We start from the raw sequence: 20,511 nt of genomic DNA, 5'->3' as shown, positions 1-20,511 counted from the left end.
TTATCTGTAATAAAATATCTGACCAGAAAAAAAAATGCTGTTAGCTATGTGTATTTGAAAACATTTCACAATTTCATACAGCTGCATTTAAAAATATATTCAAAACCAGACTAATAATTTGTGAGCGTCTACTGGAGTAATCATTTATGGATTTTCCTGATTGCAAATTGAAGGTTTTATGTTTACATACAAGTCAGGTTTTGATTTTGGCTTTTTTTTTCTGTTATTTAGTCTTGTCATTTGGGCCATTAGGAAATAGCATGGCATCATGTTTCCAAATATCAGAGCCAGTGGTATTTTATTTAAGTTGAAGATTTTTGTGGGTTTTTTTTGTTTGTTTGTTTGTTTGTTTGGGTGGGTTTTTTTGGGGTTTTTTGGGTTTTTTTTTGTTTTTTCTGGGGGTAGGGAGAGATGGGCTTAGGACTTAGCTAATTAAAAGTGATTTGTTTTCATTATCTGGATGAAGTGTTTTTTGCCAGATGCCTAACATACCTCTGAGATCAGGCAGAAATTTGTCACATCAACCAGGAAATCCTTATCAAAACACAGCTTGGATCTCTGGTGGCACTGAGTGTATCGTTTGATAAGTGAGTCCTATTTTCTTGTCTGCACACCAGTCCTTTGTAGCAAAGGGCATTTATTAAGGAAACAGATGGGGAAACATCAGTTATCTTTTGTGCCTTCTGTTTTCTATAAAGGCCAGCAAGAAAAGGCAAGCTCAACCAAAATAATTGAAGGCTTCATAGAATAAATCAGGTAAGTCAGCACAGAATAGATTCACTATGGCTCCAGCAGCACTATAGTTCCTGATTTTAAAAACGTGTTTGTCATGCAGGTTGGTAAAGCAACTCAAATTTTGAAAAGCCACAGAAATTATCTTTCAAAGACATTTTGATCAATGATATTACTTTTACTAATACAAGCTCTTGCGCAATATACATGTAATATACATGTATATTATTACATGTATACATGCAATTGGTATAAACTATTTCTGAACAAAGATTTTTTTGAAAATTGAGAGCCATGGAGGTGCTGAACCACTAGCTTCAGTTTTTGTGGACTTTTACAGAAGTAGTGAACCATTATAAAAATCCTAAGATATCTTTAATCAGAATCATAGATATTAAGAGCAGTATTTTTTGTCCTGGTTTTAAGTTGTTCACAGCCATGTGGTGGGCTGACCTTGGCCAGCTGCCATGTTCTCACCCTGTTGTTCTCACTTCCCTTCCTCAACAGAACCAGGGCAAAAAAATTAGATGAAAAAGTTAATGGGCCAAGATAAAGGCAAGGATATCACTCATCAATTATTGTCAAAGAAAAAACATGCAATTTGGGAAAAAATTATCTAAATTTATTGCCAATTAAAGTGGATTTGGATGGTGGGAAACAAAAACTAAACACCCTCTGCCTGGCTTTTTTCCCAGTCTGAAATTCATTCTGTCATTCCCAGCTCCTCTACCTCCCCACTCTGACTGGTGCATGGGGATGGGGAATAGGGGGTTAGGATCAGTCCATGACAGATTCTCTCCCCTCTCCTGCCTTATGCTGTTTCCATGCTCCAGCCTGGCCTCTCCAGGGACTGCGGGGAACTCTGACCAGGCACATGGAACACCTCCTCCTCCACACCTCCATCCTGGGCCTCAAAGGGCTGTTTCTCACACCTTTTTCCCCTCATTAATTGCTCATGGGCTGTGTCCTGTCCATCCCTACACTCACTTTCCCTGAGGCACTGCCATTATATCAGGGGGGCTCAGCCTTGCCCTAGGATGGGTGAGTTGGAGCCCACTGGAACTCGCCATGTCTGGCACAGGGCAGGTCCCCCACTGCCTGGGCACCCAACACATGTTTATAAGTAAAATATGAGTTTATTAACTGTAGTAGAATAAAAGCAGTGTGAGTTATAGAGAATTTCTTTCATCTGATTTTTTTTTTTTTTTTTTTTTTGTGGCTAGGCTTCATACTTCTCATAACTATGAGGCTTTTAATTTTGTTCACTAATGGGATATTTCTTAATTTATAGGGGTAAGTTAAATAAATTAAAAGGTAATCACCAAAACCTGAGGAATTTCTCATAAAAATTCTCCTGAAGAAAGTATATAGAGATTGAGAAGTACCAGTTTAATATGATTTCTGGTTTTTGCGACAATGTCTGGTTTTGCGACAATGGGATTACAATAGTTTAATCAGATTTAGTGATGAAATGCTGCCCTAGCAGTATTGCAGAGTCACACAAACTTGTGTTAGGCAATATCCCATAAAACACACTCTGGCAGGACAGCATGGGGTTCCTCAACTCTACATAGGTTTGCCAGTGAAGGACAGAACAAGGAGCTCAGGGACATGGCGGAACAGCACAAGTTAAGAAACATATTGGATATGCAAAACTATCATGTTAACATATACCATAAGATCATAAATCTCTCTATGTCTTAACACTTTCTCAAGTATTCATGAAAAAAATGGTGAATTTTTTTCCACAGTGTAGTGTATTGGTTCATATTTTTTTGATTCTGTTGAGATATCTGATGATGTTATCCCTCAGACAATATTAATAGCTTGCCTGTTATGGTAGTGTTGTGGTTTGACATGGAAGTGAATTTTTTCCAGGAAGTTGGGTCAAACCAATCAGTGGTCAGGTTTGGATATTGGCACCTGGAGTGACCACTGAAAGTATGGACACGCCTCTGAGAACACAGGGGGTTAAAAGCAAGAACTCCCAGGAGAGCTCTCTCTTTTGGTTCCGGTCGTCAGAGAGTGCAGACTCCCCCCTGCCCAGCCTTAGGCTGGGTGGGGGAGGGGAAGCCATGTGGCCTTGTCCAGGTAGGCCGAGGGGCTGAGGGTCTGGAGCCAAGCCAGCTCCTGTGGACGGAAGGGTGGAGAGAAGTGGAGATGCCTTTGCCCCCCCCCCCCAAGAGGGAAAGAGACAGAGAGCCTGGCGGCACCTGGAAATTTGCCGGCAGAGGAGAAGGAGAAGGGGGGGGATGCCCAGCGTGGGAGGCGGAACACCGGACCGAGATATCAGCCGTCCAGGGAGTCTGAACGTTTAACCCTTTCCAGGAAATGAGGGCTTTTTTTTTAAAAGTATTACTCCTCCTTGATTTGTAGTAGAAGAGAGACAGTCCGGGACCTGAGATGTTAGAAGAAGAAATATTTAGGTAGGAGGAGATGATGAAGTAGCTTTTGGCTGGACTTTTCTTGTTAGCCATGGACTGAACCAAAATCTCCTGCAATAGAGACTGCATTTTAGGGGGATGCAGTGGTGACCCAGGGAGACCTGTTTCAGCTTCGAGCAGCACAGGAGTGGCAAGAACCAAAGAAAGCTGAAGAGGGAATGGTGATGCCCTCTGTCTTCGGGAAGAAGATGAGTCCTGTTTTTGGACCCCTCGGCCCCAGGGGAAAATGGGGGGGACTGTAGTCCCAGGATGAGAAACTGAACTGTTGTATCTTTGGGTCCGTGGCAAAGCATCCTTAAAGGAGCCCTATGAGCAGTCTGTCCATGCACGGTGGTGAGAGCACTGTGACATGGAATGGAGAGTGTCACACTGGCAGATTTTTTTTTCCGGGCGGTTGCCATGTGTGACAGGGAAACACAGCTGTGTTTCCTGGGGGGTCTGTGGTGCAAGAGAGACTTTTCTCTCCCTTGATAGTTTGAGTATGGATTACCTGAAGGGTGGTAATTTGATCAGGAATCCTGGGTGATGTTTCATGGCTGGGTGTTTTTGGAAATTGGGAGGAGGAGGGGTGGTTTAAAAGGTCTTCATCCTGGATTTAGTTTATGTGTTTTCTGTATTAGTAGTAGTTTAATAAAGTTTTTTTTTCCTTTGTTATTAAGCTTGGGCCTGCTCTGCTCTGTTCCTGATCACATCTCACAGCATTCATTTAGAGAAGGTGCATTTTCATGGGGACGCTGGCATTGCGCCAGTGTCCAACCATGACAGGTAGTCATAATGTCTAGATACAAGTGGAATTATATTTCCCATTGCCTACATTAGTGAACCAAATGGGTAAAAAAACACAGTCATAAGCACAGATTTGTAAGCCCATATTATATATGTACATAAGTCACTTTTTTTGCAAATGCTAAGTGTCAGCCTGGTTCAGCTTAAATCCATGTTTGCTGCCGTTAAATAGCAGGAAAAGAAGTTTGATTCCCTATCTTGTCCAGATTTGTGTCCAGATTTGTGTTGTTATTAATCATTACCTGTTTGCTATTGATATCACTGCTGCTTTCCAAGGCAATGAAATTATTGTATTATTGCCAAAATAATGCAGTTTTTCTATAGACTTTTGATACCAACTGCATTTTCTCTTATTATTAGTCACTTCTATTTGTGGATTCACAAGAAGCAAGAGCTGTAATTGTGATTTGGAAGTCTCTTTAAATAACCTTTTTCATTTTAATGTTTCTGTTCTTCTAAGAAGATATGTATTGTGTAGCATAACAAAATGTAATTTTACAAAGCCAGGGAGTCTAGAACTCTTAGCTACCTGCATCTCAAGGAAACTGTGCAAAGTTCTAGGAAACTCCCTTATCCAACCAATTTATGAGTTCGTGTTCATTCATGTTCTCTGGCCCAAAGCAAATGGATTGCTAGTTTAGGTATGAAAAGCTTCAAATTTAAGATTAGTTGTATAGAAAGACTTAAAAGGACAGTTATCTGCAATGTTTTGTGTGCCTTGTCCCAAACTCATTATTTCAGTTATGTCTGCTCTTTTCAAAGCAGAACTTGAATTTCTTTTGTTTAGAGGCAACTATTCATCAAATTCACCAAAATTACTGCACTTCTGCGCTAGTGCCAAATTCACCTTCCCTTTTATAACTTAATAAGGTGTACCTTTTTTACCAGCCAACATTCAGTGGTTGGTGGATGGCTCATGAAGCATGCAGTGGAGTTTTCCATCTGCCATTCTTTTCTTCCTATCCAGACATAATAGAGTATATATTTTCTCTTCAAAATATTTCACTTTAAGCTTGTAAAAGACTTCTTCTGTCTTGTGCTCCAGCTTGCATAATGTGGCACTAATCTGCCATATCTGAGAGATATTTTTTTCATTTTAAAATACACTGACTGGTTTGTTCTTATTGCAGTGTCAGTATTGAGTGGGGGTGTGTCCCATAGCAGCTACCAGATGTGTCACCTCTTAGTGCCATGCTAGCTATGCTGATATGAAGGGGCTCATTAGGATAAGGAATTCTTCATATTTTGTATGCTTTTCAAGCTTAAGGAGTACTATCAATTTATTGTTAATGTACCTGACAGTCTTGCATTTTTTCATGGCATACATTATTAGAGCCAGATAATAATATTAGAAACAGATGTTTATTATAAATGGATAGATGTCTCTCTTTAGGTTCTTGATAACAAAAGAAAGGTGCCACCTAACAGTTGTCTTCAGTGCAGAGACTGCAGACTTCACTGTCAGCTCCATGCTGGTGTATTCAACTGGGTGAATTTTGGTAGATCTGTTGCCTATGTGTTCTTCAAGTCCTTATTTTTAAAATTAAGATAGTGGTGTTTTGTAAGAGTCTTTGGATAAGAGGCATAGTTACAGAATTCCAAATTTATTTAATTATATATGTAGGCTTACTAATGACCACAGAGGATGTGAATAGTTGAAGAGGAATAGCTGAGTAGGATCAGCGCTGCAATAACTATCCCAGGATAGACAAAGTTACCCATCACAAAGGTGATGGTACTAAATCCAAGCTTGAGGTTGATTTCTTATAGTCTCATTTTATCCACAAATAAAATGAGTTGTTCCTCAGCTTTGCCCTCCCTCTTTGCTCCCCCTGTATCTTGACGTCTACGTAGATGGAGCCTTTTACAGTATTATTCAAAAGTTTTGAAATAGTGCTGTTCAAAATCATGGCTATGTATGTGTGCAATAAGCTGAAAATGAAAACAAATGAATGAGGATTTGTAAATAAAGGAAGTGATTTCATTTTATACTCTCCTAATTCTTGGTCTTTCCCATTAGCCACTAGAGAGCAGCTTTCTACAGGACCTGAAAGAGATGATTGTCCTGCAGAGTTCCTGAAATGTAAACAAGGAATGTCTCCAAAATTATAATCTTTGAAACTCATTTTATAAATAAGTTCAGGCAGTATGATTGTAGATCATATTGAGTTTGTTCCTGACCCAATTTAAATCTTAACACTTCAGACTTCATGTGTCTGATGGCATAATGTTCTGTGACTTAAGCATAAGTATACATACTCTCGTATGCCATCAATGGGCATAATTTTAATAAGGTTTGTGATTTTGCAGTCATGTCATTGCAGTTTAAATTGAAAAAAAAAAAAACCAAAAACACCAAAAAAGCCAATCAAACCCAAACCTGAAAGCTGTTTCAAATTGAAGATAAAGAAGCTATATTAGATGAGAACAAAAGATCACCTAAGCACGGAAATCTGCCTCAAGCAGCAGACAGTTGCAGTTGCCTAGTGAACAGTGCAGGACCCTGTAGAGCATGGTCACTCCTTCAATTTACCCTCTCAGCTTTCAGCAGTTGGTAATTATGAGACTTCTTAAACCAAAGGCTGTAGCTAGACCATCATTTTTATCTGCTATCAATGGACTAATTTTCCATGAAATTATCTACATTTTTTTCTGTCTAAAACACAAAAGCCTGTGAAAATATATTTTCCAGGTTCATTATTAACCCTATAAAAGTATATTTCTTTTTTCTTTTCAATTTTTCTCACTTCATTGCAGCCAACTGCCTCTATGGCTAGTGCTAGAAAAAGTAATAAAACTTGCTCCTTACCTATTTATTTTATGTAATCCTTGATTTTTAAGAGTTTTTCATATTCCTCTACAGCTCTCTTTTCTGACTTTAAGAGTCCTAATTGGTTTTGTCTGTCCTCAGTAGAAATCTTCCACTATTCAGATAATCCCTATTATATTTCTTTGTACTTTTCCAGCTTTACTGTATTTACTGTTGCAAGTGTGGTGCTCTCTTCGATAGTGCAGTGTTCTGTTTCATTGCCCATTTTTTCTTAATGATTTCTAAAAGTTGGGGTTTGTTTATCATCAAGCTGACATTTAATGCTAATTTTCTGGAATAATTTTATAATTTCCTGAGGAGTGATTGTTAATTTAGAATCATCGACTGTGTATGGTAAATATTCTTTCCCGTGGAGGTACATTATTTTGCATTTATCAGGATTTTATTTCATCCATCATTTTGATGCCTACTCATTCACTGTTGTAATATCCTTTCCAACAATATTGTGGCAATTTTAATATTGTCTACCTTGCAGATTTGGATAGACATAAAGTTTCTGCACTTTCCCAGATAACTTCCTATTAAAACATACTTCCTTCAAGTGTTCAGTATTGCTGAAGCTTTATGAAAGTTATACTGGGAAAGTTCAGTCACTGATTCTTAACATCTTTTAGCAAAAATAGTGTTAATTCTCCCATATCAAATTGCATTAATCAATTTTTCCCCCAATCTAACCTGTAATCTTCCATACAGGAAGAGAAGAAACTGGTCAAATAGTATTTGAGCAAATTTATACTCCATCACAATGATTGTTGACAAGTCATTTGTTGGTCTCACCTCTGACTCCTGACGTACTTTTGCAAGAGTGGAAGAGGAAGTGTATAATAATGCTGAAAGTTAATACTTGCCTTTGAACAGCTTTCACCTTACAGATTAAAGAAAATAAAATATTCACGATTACTTAACTAAGCTAGAAACTTAATAATTAGAGAAACTCAATGAAATCTACAGTTCCATATGACTCCATTTTGAGATCAGGATTTAAATACTGCCTAACTGTGTTACCTTGAAGCTAAAAAATTTTGTCTGAATCCATAGGGAATCTGTGGCAGTCCCTGGAACAGCATAGACCTAGTAGTCTATTCCTGGGCTATCACATGTATTGATTAATTCAGTAATAATTACGGTTCTTTTAGATTAAATGGATGGATCATATTCATTTTGTCTTGCTTAGGTACCTGCACTTAGTCAGAATGGATTTGCCTCTGGAGGCCTAAGGTGACACACACTTTAATTTAGTATACCAGAAATTTTGTGGAGATTCAATACCTAAAATGTGGGTAGAAGCTAGAGATGTAGATTAGGTAGATTGGACCTCACCTCTGCTTTGTAAAGAGAAGTTATGATTGGGATGGGCCAGTGGCTTCTATTCTAAGATAATATCCTTACAAGAGGAAGGTGTATTTGCTTAGCTCAAAGGGTTTTACAGACATGTCTGGGGTGAAACCTGCTAGGTAGGGGATGAAGAAGAGACTTTCAGTTTAGCAGCAGTCCCCAGAGCAGGGAAGACAGTTCCGTCTAGAGGAGAGCAGCTATGCAGGAACAAATGGCTCTTACCTAAGCTTCTCAAAAAGCAAGGACATGAACATCCCTAAAAATATTATTGGTGCTGACAACCATTGTCAGTTCTCAACAGAAATCTAAGATATCTTTGATTAGTTTCCCAGAGTACAAAGTTGTCTTTACCCTAAAGGAGTTTTTTTTGTTTGTTTGTTTTGTTTTGTTTTTTTTTTTTCTTACTTTGTATACTGAGATATGTTACTGGAAAATTTGATGACTCCTGGTTTTTCCTCCTATATTCTCAGATGTCCACAAGTTTTATCTATTCCTTCTTCTCTCCAATGTAGAATTACCTGTCAATATCAGGGCATCTTGAATGGATGTTGATCCTTTCTTTCCTTGGCTGAGGTAACAGAGCAGCATGGGTGAAAGAGGTTGATTCTGCTTCAGTTACTTTTTCCTGCTTAGAAAGAAGGTGGCTTTTGCTAACTGAAGTTTCTTTTCCACATAACTGTATTGTTTGCCAGGGACAGCAGTTTCCCATATCTTCACTGTAAATGGAATTCCAATCAGAATGTCATCAGGCTAGAGGCAAACCACTGGGTAAGCCATTACCACAGTCAAAGCAGTGCCATGCAGCACAAAGCAGGAACCAGCAGGTGCTGCATTCATTGCATAAAGGTATGCTGTTGCCTTAGCAGAGAGGCAGCAAGCACAGTATTATCAGATTATCTTTTCCTTGAGTTAAAAATACTCTCTCTTCAGAGAGGTCACCTATACCACTAAGAAATGCTCAGGCATTTGGTGTTATGTAAATGTTATTTTTTCCTATTTTTCCATTAATAATAGGAATTTGTTTTGGAAAAGATGCTGTAGTTACCCTCAAATAATTGTATTAAAATCTTCTTTCTAGCAGGGATTAGAAAGTCATAGACATGCATCATTTAAAACATTGACTAATACTTTTATAGGAAGAAAGGTTGACTGTCAGATTTTTTACAATTTTCTGTAAGGTATCATGTGATATAAAATTAAAGTGAACACTGTTAGCCTTCCCCTCCTAGTGTAATATACACAAAATTGGTCAAAATCAATTATAAACACCTCTTTTTTTTTTTTTTTGACAGGTCATGACTAGATAGAAGATTGGGTTTGTTTTTTCTTTTTTTTGTAAATTCAAGGCAGTAATTTACTGACAAGCCAGGGCATTTAAAAGGCTAGATTTAAGCAGCTAACCCAAAATTGTCAGGTTCGGTTTTGCTTCTGGGATTTGCTGTTGTTTTGGTTTTTTGGGGTTTTGTTGTTTGTTTTTTCTTTTTATTTTTGCTAGGCACTGTAGAAGGCTCTGGCTCAGGCAATGTAATTTGCCTTTCATAGTCTATCACAAGGCTCATGATTATTTCTTACAACAAAATATTCAGTGCAACAAATGAGTAGATTCTGCTGTGTTGGTAGGGCTGCATTCCAATTCCTGCCTTAGTGATGTTGGCTGCCTTCAGCACTGCCAGCAAAATAATTATTGCTGCGTTTTCTAGACCTCATGAAACCAGCAAGGTGATCACCCCCTTGGAACAGCTGGGGATATGAGGTATGAAAAAGTGGAAAGAAATTGCTGCAACTCTGTGCTGTCTTGCCAGCAAGTGCCACTTGAATGATGACAGCTATTGGCAGGGATAGGCCTCTGCTGGGGGAGAGCTTGCAGCAGGGCTAGATTATAGCTTTTGCTGCTTCCAAGAGGAACTGCTGTGGGCACTGAATTAAAGAAAGCAAATTGGGAGGTGGGGAAAACAAGGATTCTAAGGCAAATGCAGAAGGGTGGAGGATAAAATCTGAAAAGGAACCAATTTTTGGTTTACTGTATGTGAATGGCTCTCCTTATGAAGAAAAAACCTGCCACAAACACTGTTATGTCAGTCATGCAGATTTGTTAGGCAGCCCTTTCCAGCCTTCCTCACAATGTTAAGGTACCAACTGGTGCCTTCTTTCAATACAGAGAAGTATAATATTTTTTGTCAGGTTTTTATCATATGAAGAATGGAGGAAAGTTTAAAAAGTCTTATTTTAGTTATTTAACAATATTGTCATCATTAACATGTCTTCTGAGAATGTGCCACTGTGCTTGAGTGCATAGTTTGGGTAAGCAAATGAGTTTAATCCAGGACACAACACTAGCCTTCAATACACAGAATAAACACCCAGTAAAAATCTGAGTTTAGTCTCAAATAAGTTGATGTAAATTATTCTCAGATAACTGTTTTGACTGCTTTTACTTTTTTTAACCTCCCTTTCTTTTGAAACTTTTAATTTTATTCCAAATACATTTTTTCTGGAGAAGCTACTTGCATGGAAGTGTATATTTTTACACCATTCTCATCACTACTAACACCTATTAGCTCTATATAATATATCTACATAACAGTTACATCTTGTTTGTTTATTCTTTTGTCAGAGCTTTGCATCTATTTTAACTTTCCTGTATGACAGACTAGGAGGAGAGCTGTGCATCTCACCAAGTCGGAATTTTATTATAGTTCTCCCTTTTTCTGTATTTGTTAGTTTTTAAGTTGATAAAGCTTGGATGCAAATAGACAGTATTTCAGAAAGAATGTATTAAGAGAAGGAAATATTTGTATCCATACATGAATTGGCTACTAAAAAGGAGTTCAGCACACCTAATTAGTACATTACTCATTACGGATTAGCTTTATATTCATTGCATTTGTAATAGGAGCTAGGGAAAAGGAATGATCAAACTGCTTCTTAACTTTATTGAAGTGATAATGTTGGAAAAGGCTAGAGAATGAGACTATAATCTGTACTGCTTACTTATATTACAGAGGCTGTGTTTCCAGGGGCAGGTGATTGGTTTTGTATTTTTTCAAAACAGAAAACTTTGGGTCCTACTCATTTAAATATATTGTTTCACAAAATCAGGAAAAACCCACCTCTGTGTTTTCCTTGAAATATTCAATGGGAGCAGTGTCTGACTGAGTCACTCTAGCTGTCCATGGGAGTTAGAATGACCTAGAATATTCCTATAATGACAATGACAGCACAGAGTGCTTCATATGCTGCCTTTTCCCCCTTATAATCATGTTCCAAAAAAGACTGAATAAAAATTATGAACTATTGAAATATGATGCAAATTAGCCATTTCCAAGCAAAAATTTTTGAATTGAATTAAGTACTGAACTAGCCTATGAGAATAGCACATTTTCTTTATTAACAAAACAAAACAAAACAAAACAAAAAACCAAAACAAAACAAAAAAAAACCAAAAAAAAAAAAAAGGCAAAAAAAAAAACAAACCAAAAAAACCAAAAACCTTGATGCTTTGGATAGAAATGTATGTTTGTAGAACTGCATTGTAGACAATAATTGGTGTTCCCCAGCTGCCACTGAATTTAAAGGCTCTGGAGCTGGGAACTGGGAACACTGGACTTCTGGAAGATGAGATCTCAGACCTTGTGCTTCTCCCTTGGACTCTGTGTAGGGACCAGATGACAAGTCTGACTCTAAGGTAGCCATGCTGCAGATAAGATGCCTTAATTCCTTCCACAGTACTTGGAGCTTCCTAAGGATGGATGGCTTTTACACAGGTAATAGGCAAAGTTCAGCAGGTAGAAACTTTTCTGTCTATAACTGATGTCAATTACCATTCTTCCATAAAGTGATTTGCATAGTTTAAATATCAGTTTTCAGGTGATGCCAAGGCATGAAAATGTAGCAGGTGCTTCAAATATTCTGTGTGTAATAACGATTACTCCAGTAGAAGAATCATAAGAGAGAGATTTCTGTACGGACAGTAAAGTCAGCATTCTGCTTATCCAGGTCTAGTTGTGGAATGAGAAATTACAAAGGAGTTCTCTGTGCCTTACAGTTCTGGTATGGACTACTTGAAATTCTCTCACCATGTCATTCTCTCTCTTTCTTTGTGGACACTTATATGCCTGCATACAAATAAAACCACCAGGACACAACAACTAGTGACTCTAGATTGGCTATTTTCTCTCGATTTTCACTCTGATACTAAATGCTTGGTTCTTATTATTATGATGAGACTCAGACTTGATGAGATAATGAGTGATCCCTGCCAACTCCATTCAAAATAATTTGGCTAATGAGGTTTCTTACAGGTGTGCCATTCCTGCTGAGAACTAGAGACTAATTTTTTGCTGTTGTTATAGGGTAATTTTTTTTTCAGGTATTAAGCTGAGTTTGTTCTGGTCTGAGAATCATACACAGAAGATAGGTTTGCTACCTGAAGATACCTGAGATACTTCCTTCTATAAATTCCATGACAGTATTATCACATCTTTCCTTAGTTTACAGATGTAATATAGCATAATATGAACCAGTGTGTAGAAACTAGTTATATCTTTTTATGAATGTAACCAAGACCTATTTTATTGATAAATATTTTCATAAAGACAGAAACAATTTGAAAATATTTGATCAGGCTAATCTTTCTAAATGATCTCTGCATGCTTGATTTTGCCTTCAGGCTTTACTGCAGGCCAATTCAGATTACTCAATTATAAATTATTATTAAATCTTAATTCAAAAGCATTTTTACATTTAGAATTGATTCAAGCTTTCTCAGCAGTGTCAGTAAAATTGAATTTTGCCACCTTAAAGCAAGGTGTGGCTGCCAGTGCTTCAACATTCTTGCTAGAAGGATGTGGACAGGGATGAGAGAGAGAAAGATTAAGAGAGAGAGATGGAGGGAGAAATAAGGGTCAGCCAAAGAGATGGAAGGAAACTCCTATGTTGGCAGTCTTTAAACTAATTCCCACTGGTGGTCACTAACCCATCTGTCACGATCCTTCCTTTGGCCACAGTCACAGTTAGCCTTCTTGTTACACCCCCTTGCTGGCACTTGGCAGCTGAGTATTTTGTGTTATAACATTATCTTGGCTTTAAGGTAAAACAGAACCTCATAACTTGACCCAGCTTACCAGTTTGAGAGCAAACCACTTTTATGCACCTCTCCCTGGGTTTGGTGGCATGTAAATATGTCATATTAAATAATTCACAAATTGTTATTACAAGCATTCATGAACAGAAAATAAAATACACTACAGGGATTAAAACTTTTAGCTCCTGTTGCTAAAGTTCATCCTGTAGCTGAACTACTAACTTCTTGATAATCTCATGGGTAGAAGAGTTTACATGGGATGGATTTTTTAAGTTTTCTTTCAGACACACAAAAGAATGTGTTCTGACACATCTCTAAGTCTTGCTACTGGTGGCCAACCAGACACAAGAAATTCTGTTGTCTTAAAGCATACACATATGCACACACACATACAATTTGCTGTACCCTGATTTTGGTATTTGTGATCTAAATTGTGGCAAGAACTTGAGGCTCTAACCCATCTAAGCAAGTCATTGGGATCGAGTGTGCAATTGTATACAAAACTTAGTAACAAATAAATGAACTGAAATACTCTCCTGGTTTCAAGAGTATTGAAATCTAATGTACCTCACAAATTCTGGATTTTTGTTGTTTTAAGTATTAGTAAAAGTGAATTTGGTCTTGTACAGTAAAAACTATAGCCATTTGAAGCACAATTATCTGTACAATGCTATGTAGATATGCTTCTCACTATTACATAACAGCAAACTTATTGTAGGAAACTTGTACTTGCCATTTTTTATTATTGCTGTGCTCAGTTAGGGAAGGCAACAGCTGAGACAAAGAATGCACTCTGTACCTGAGGAGAGGTTTGTTGTCCTTAGTAGGTCACAGCAGAAATCTACTTATGTACAGTACAATGCAGGAATGTGGTCCAACATAGGATTTTTAAAAACTATGATTAGCTTCTTATCAAGAGTGGTGAAGGCCTATTCCTTTTCTCAGCAACATCAAATGGATTAAGGATGGTGGCTTAGTATTATATACATGATTCCTTTGAGGAACAAATGGACAAGTGAAAACTAATTCCTTATTGATTTTAACTTGAATTACCTGTTCTTGCTATGGTTTTGATGGTTTATATTAGATGTGCCAAGAACACTATTGTGTCCGCAGCTCTTCACAGGATTTCATTTTCATTTTAGTGTTGCCTTTTTTGCCTTTCTTCTTACCAAAAAAAAGAAATAAAAAAAGTTTTTATCTACCCTGAGCATGCAAACTTGCAGATGTGTATGTGTATTTCATATAGATTTGACTTACAAAATATTAATCTGTTTTTCTGCTGGGTGGCTGTGGAGAATTTTCTGAGTAACTGGGCCCTCTATCTCAGGATACTATCTGAAATTTTGATGAAAAATTAAATGAACCTCTCTAAGGATTGGCACAAATAAATGCATTCTGCCTCAAAATTATGGAAGTGCTGGAGGAGTGTTAGCTGGGGATATTGTACTCATGCAGGCAGGCTTTAGCATTAGAAATCATTCATTCATCAAGCTAAAGGCCAAAAAATACTTGTATTTATTTGACTCTTTTTAATTTTCTACGCCATAGAGCAAGAACTGAAAGTCTTTAAAAAGCATCTGATACAACACAGTTTTGCTGGGGGGTCTTAATGAGTTAGTGATTAGAGCTTAATTTCTTTAGCTCATTCTTAGTGTGAGCCATTCAATGATATAAACCATGGTTGTTTAATTCTCCTGCACTGTAATTTAAGCTAATACTCTTCTTCCTTTGGAGTTTGCTGAGAGCCTGTTACCACCATTCAGTTGTGTGACCCTGCCCCAGCCCTGGTGCGCTGAGTGCCTGTGTTCTGTGTTTGCTGTCCAAGGACCTTGGCTGGCAGGGGCTGTACATATCCTCTTATGTGTCTCTGTCTATGTGAACTTTAATTTATATCAGTGCAAAGTTTAGATTCTATATCATTGTAAAGTAGTCGTGGTTGAGTTTTTTCTCAAGGAGCTTTCTGAGCAAAGGCACTTAGTTATTTTCCATTTTGGAGTTTGTGTTATAAATCATCTTTTGACTGGTTTCTTCTTTGTGGTTCCTGTCTGAAATTCTAGTCCAATCATATACTTTAAGAATCATCTCCAAACGTTTTTCATTTTCCTCTGGAAATTCAATTCATAGATCCCTCAAGGTCAGTAACACTGTTAATCTATTAACAACCAGCCTCTGACAAGAATCTGGAAATAGTTTTTGAGCTATGCCAATTTGACACTATATGGGTTCATTTTATTTTGTATTTATTTTTACAACAGTTTGCCAGAGTCTGGAAAAAATAACGCATTAGTAAAATAGCTCCTTTAAATAAAGTCTTCTGTAATGTTATCAGTGAATACATCAAATTATCTGCCAAAGAAGACAATGTGGTGGATGTTTATCTTCTAACATTAGAACCTGACTGTCCATAACCCTACATTCTGAGTTCTCTGCATTATTAGAGTGGAATTTAACTAAAACATATTTTTCTTTTCCAACCATATTATACTTTTTCATCCAAAGCATCTATTTTTCCTTTTTTCTTTTTTCAATTTAAACTCTTTCCCAGAATCATAGAATCACAGGATGGTTTAAGTTGGAAGGGACCTTAAAGATTATCTAGTTCCAACACCCCTATTGTGGGCAGGGACATCTTGTACTAGTCCACGTTTCTCAAAGCCCCATCCAGCCTGGTCTTGAACACTTCTGGAGACTGAGGAGTCCACAACTGTTCTGGGCAACATGTTCCAATACCTTGCCTCACAAGAAAGACTTTCTTAGAGTTCCAAATATTTAATCTAAACCTACTGTCTTTCAGCTTAAAGCCATTTCCCCTTGTCATGTCATTACAAGCCCTTGTTAAAAAATCCTTCTCCAGGTTTCTTGTAAGCCCCTCTTTGCTACTGGGAGGCTGCTAGAAGAGAAGCCTGAAGCCTTCTCTTCTCCAGGCTGAAGAGTCCCAACTCTTTCAGCCTGTCTTCATATGAGAGGTGTTCCAGCCCTGTGAGTGGCCTTAGTGGACTTGTTCCAACCAGTCAATGTCTTTCTTGTATTGAGGACCCTAGAGCTGGATGCAGCACTCCAGCTGGAGTAGAGCAGAGTAGAAGGACAGAATCCCTTCCCTTGCCCTGCAGGCCATACTGGTTTTTGTTGCAGTCTAGGATAGGGCTGGCTTTCTGGGCTGAAAGTGCACTTTGCCAGCTTGTGTTTTGCTTCTTGTCCACAAGCAACTCCAAGTCTGTCTACCCAGGGCTGCCCCCAATCCGTTCTCTGCACAGCTTGTATTTGTGCTTGGAATTGCCCGAATCCAGGTGGAGTACCTTGAACTTGGCCTTGTTGAACTTTATGAGGTTCACACAAATGGACCTCTGAAGCCTGTCAAGGTCCCTCTGGATGACATCCCTTCCCTCCAGCGTGTCAACTGCACCAAACAGCTTGGTGTCACCAGCAAACTCGCTGAAGGTGCGTGAAACCCCACTGCCCATGTCAATAACAAATATGTTGAAAGTGCCAATACCAACCCCTGAGGAGGAAGAAAGAAAATTCCTGTACTTTAAAAATTAGTATTTCTTTGTTAGTTCTTTCCTTTCTCTCTGTAATATCCTTGAAACATCATTAAACATTTGAAGCTAGCAGGTATGATTTGAAGAAATGCAGTTGTTTAACCAAAAAATTTGAAGTAAAGGGATAAAATGCTTTCAAAATCAGATCTATATTTTCTCTTGCTATGTAAGGAAATCCCTAATGATTCTGACATCTGTGGAAGAGGAGGAAGCTACATAATACTATTTTTAATAGTCTTTGTTACTACTTTGTCCTACTTTCCACTTTTCTCCTTTTAGAAACACAAAGTGAGACTTTTTAAAACATAACTAATGTAGAAAGTCTGTATTATATTTATGTTTGTGGGTAAGTTTTAGTTTCTCTCCACTTTCATCTCTTTAGGAAGTGAGAATAAAGATCTAGTTCTGTCCTGTAATTTCCATTACATAAATCCACAATGCACCTTGCCATGTTAGTGTGATCTTCTAAGAGTTGCATTTCCACAGCATTTCATCTGTGTATACCTGACCAGAGTGCTGCCATTTCACATATCCAGCAGCTCCTGCACACAGCTGATTCCTTGAAGTGATGTGAGAAAATCTAATAGCAAGTCTGCCTGTGGCAAATGAGAGCTAGATATACATGGACAGAAGTGGTGCAGACATGTCTTTTTCTTCTGTATTTACCCCCTGTCTTGCATGCCCTGCTTTCTGGTATTTACTCATCCCAAGTTCAACATGACCACAAAACCTGAGAGTGATTGTTTGGTTCTGAAGGAATTGCTAGTAATGGGAAGAAACCAAACAGTACATTGGTGTATGAAAGGGAAAGATTCTCACAGAATAACCATTTATTCTATGTAGTCCCATAAACAAGTTTTGGTGGAACTGCATCTTTCACCAAGACAAGCAAAATAAAACATGTTGATGCATGGTAGCACAGTTTCATTTTTGACTAGAAGTCATGTCAGGGATATGAGGTTTTCTACGTTTTATACAACTAACTAGCATGTTGCAATTTCCATCTATAATTGGCATACTTAACTGGATGATCTCCTGCTGTTTGAATGATTTGCATCTCCCCATGTATTGTTTTTTTTGCTTGCTGAATCTCTACTGTTACTAAACTAGAAGCAGTCTAGTGTACAGTCTATACTCTTTTTGCTACTGCTTTGCTGTTCTCATTTACTCTTTGTTTATCTGATGAAAATAAGAGCTCTGTGCTCAGAGGGAACATTTTCCCTCTATTAGCTGTTTAACAGCACTTAGGTGTAACAGGTCTTTTGCTGATACACCTAATAGACTTTACACTGACCTATGTAATACTGCTTCATGCCACATGCTGGCCTTTTTTTAATATAAATTACTGTGTCTGTAGTCAAGGAAATATTTCTTAATGATAAACTTAGAAGCACAGACAATCTGAGTTTTCATGAAGTTCCTAATACAGCTTGATCTTCCTTTTATTTCTTCTTTATTTCTTCATCCCATTGTCACCATTAGACGTGTCTTGGGATTCTGTGACTTTCCTCTACTAGGGAGAGTTATAGGATAGCACAAATAGTTCAGAAATGTTTGGACAATGTAGGAACATAATTTCTTTCAGTAAATATATAAAATAAAATAGTAGTCAAAATACTAAGACTGGTTATAAGAAGGATGCGTTGTGTGAAAGGAGTCTTTGTTGAAAAGAGAAATTCAATGTTTGACATGAAACCTGAACACTGAAATTTGAAATTATGTGGCTGGCAAACTTTCCCAGGATTATTTTGGCAGTCTCCATCTCAAAGTTCAACAAGTGTCAGTACATAGCACATAATTAACAGCCTTTTTACATTTGCAATGCTGATGTGAATATAGGCTGTCTTTTAATGAAAAGTTTTCTTATTTAACTTCAAAAAGAAAGTGTTCAGGTGATAGTGGACTGTGGCAATAAAAATGAAGAATTCTCCCGTAGCTGTAGCATACAAAAGCAGTAGTTAATTACTCATTTAGTACTTGATCTCAAAAGGTGCTATTTTTTAAATAAACAGAGTGATTGGCACATAAAACTAATTCAGTTCATCCACAGCATAACATAAACTCAGTAAATAGTCACCTGTTATTTAATGAAACTTTCTTTCTTTCTTTCTTTCTTTCTTTCTTTCTTTCTTTCTTTCTTTCTTTCTTTCTTTCTTTCTTTCTTTCTTTCTTTCTTTCTTTCTTTCTTTCTTTCTTTCTTTCTTTCTTTCTTTCTTTCTTTCTTTCTTTCTTTCTTTCTTTCTTTCTTTCTTTCTTTCTTTCTTTCTTTCTTTCTTTCTTTCTTATAAACGGTAATCATCAGCCTGGAATGGTTCCTCAACTGACTTTTAATATAATTTATCGAGAGTCTTGGTGGAGTTTATACTTCAGCTGATGTTTGTGACAATGGAAGAAAGTAAACTATAGTCATTATCAGTAGAATCAGGTCAAAAAGTTGTACGTATTTGGTTACAGGTAAAAGCCCACTGACAGAATAGCTGGGGTAGAGAGAAGAGATAAAAATCAAAATGCAGTGAAATCATGGAAAGGACAGGACCAGGCTAAAGGATGGTGTTGTAAATGGAAACAATGTAGCTGAGAAGATGTCATAAACCTATCAGGTTTTCAGCACTGATACCCTAAAACATTTGTTGGTGTATATAAGAGTGATCTGTGTTTCTCCTCCTGCAAACGTACCATTCTGGATGAACAGTTTTGTATCTTGGTAGAATATAACTCAGTAACCAGTGAGAAGTACAGCTTTCATTGAAAGTAGAAGTTGAAACATTTCAAACTCATCTTATTTTACTGCTCACAACTATTTTTTTAACTCAGAGCAATTGTCTTGGATATGGGAAGGGGAAATACCTTTATATATGTTTTCTGGTTTGTTCTAATCGATTTGTACTTTTGCTTTTTAATCATAGGTTTCTGTGCTCGAGAGGCAGATATTTGACTTCCTTGGTTATCAGTGGGCACCCATCCTCGCAAATTTTATACACATTATTATAGTCATACTTGGCTTATTTGGAACCATCCAGTATAGACCTCGTTACATAACAGGAGTGAGTATTTAATTTCATTTACTTACTTTGATGTGCATGTGAAAAAAAAAAAAAAAAAACAAACAGAAAAACACTCCAAACTGCATAGTTCTTAAAGCAAATAGAAATCTTATCTTGGTTTAATTTTCTTCTGTAACATTTTTACATTTATTTACTGTGCTTTTGGGACACATGCAATAATTTAAAAGTCAATATGTTCATTAAGTGGATGACAATATGAACTTCCACATGAAGTCAGCTTAAGGAATTACAATGTCTTCAGTATTAGGGGAATTTAGAGCTAGTCTAAATGTTAGCCATAACTTTCCTAGATACGTTGGACCTCCCCATCAGAGGCATGATTCATTATAGTTACTCATTATTGTTATTAACTTATGTTGCTAGAGTGCTTATCTGTTACATACATGCCTCCTAGAATTTATAATCCAACCTGAAAGAGAGGTATGGTGTTATGGTAAGAAATAATGGACTGAGGTCTCCAGTATGAAAATAAGGATTTGGACCTTAATTAATATTTTTAATCCATTTCTTTCCTTATTTAGTTACCCCTTATACACAGACTTAGTATGTCTGTACTATCTGGCATAATGCAGTATTAATTAAATCCTCTTTTCATACTCTGCATTTGTAGGGTTTTTGCCATTTGTACTTCTATAAAGAAAGAATAGCAGCAACTCCAAATACCGTAATTCAGAATACCTTTTGTTAGATTTTC

General features: G+C 37.3%; 1 protein-coding gene across 2 annotated transcripts in view; it reads left to right on the top strand.

Annotated features, from left to right (window-relative positions):
- The window catches only part of NKAIN2 (sodium/potassium transporting ATPase interacting 2), a 519,234-nt gene that overhangs the window by 214,173 nt on the left and 284,550 nt on the right, over positions 1-20,511 (top strand). For both annotated transcript variants that reach the window (XM_053973640.1, XM_053973639.1), the window contains exon 2: positions 19,659-19,796. In XM_053973640.1, coding sequence (XP_053829615.1) covers positions 19,659-19,796 — 138 coding nt within the window. The remainder of the gene's footprint in view (positions 1-19,658; positions 19,797-20,511) is intronic.

Source organism: Vidua macroura, chromosome 3 (genome assembly GCF_024509145.1).
Source record: "Vidua macroura isolate BioBank_ID:100142 chromosome 3, ASM2450914v1, whole genome shotgun sequence".
In the NCBI taxonomy this organism is placed as follows: domain Eukaryota; kingdom Metazoa; phylum Chordata; class Aves; order Passeriformes; family Viduidae; genus Vidua; species Vidua macroura.
The sequence above is the reverse complement of the archived record's forward strand: the minus strand, read 5'-3'. Positions and strand labels throughout refer to the sequence as shown.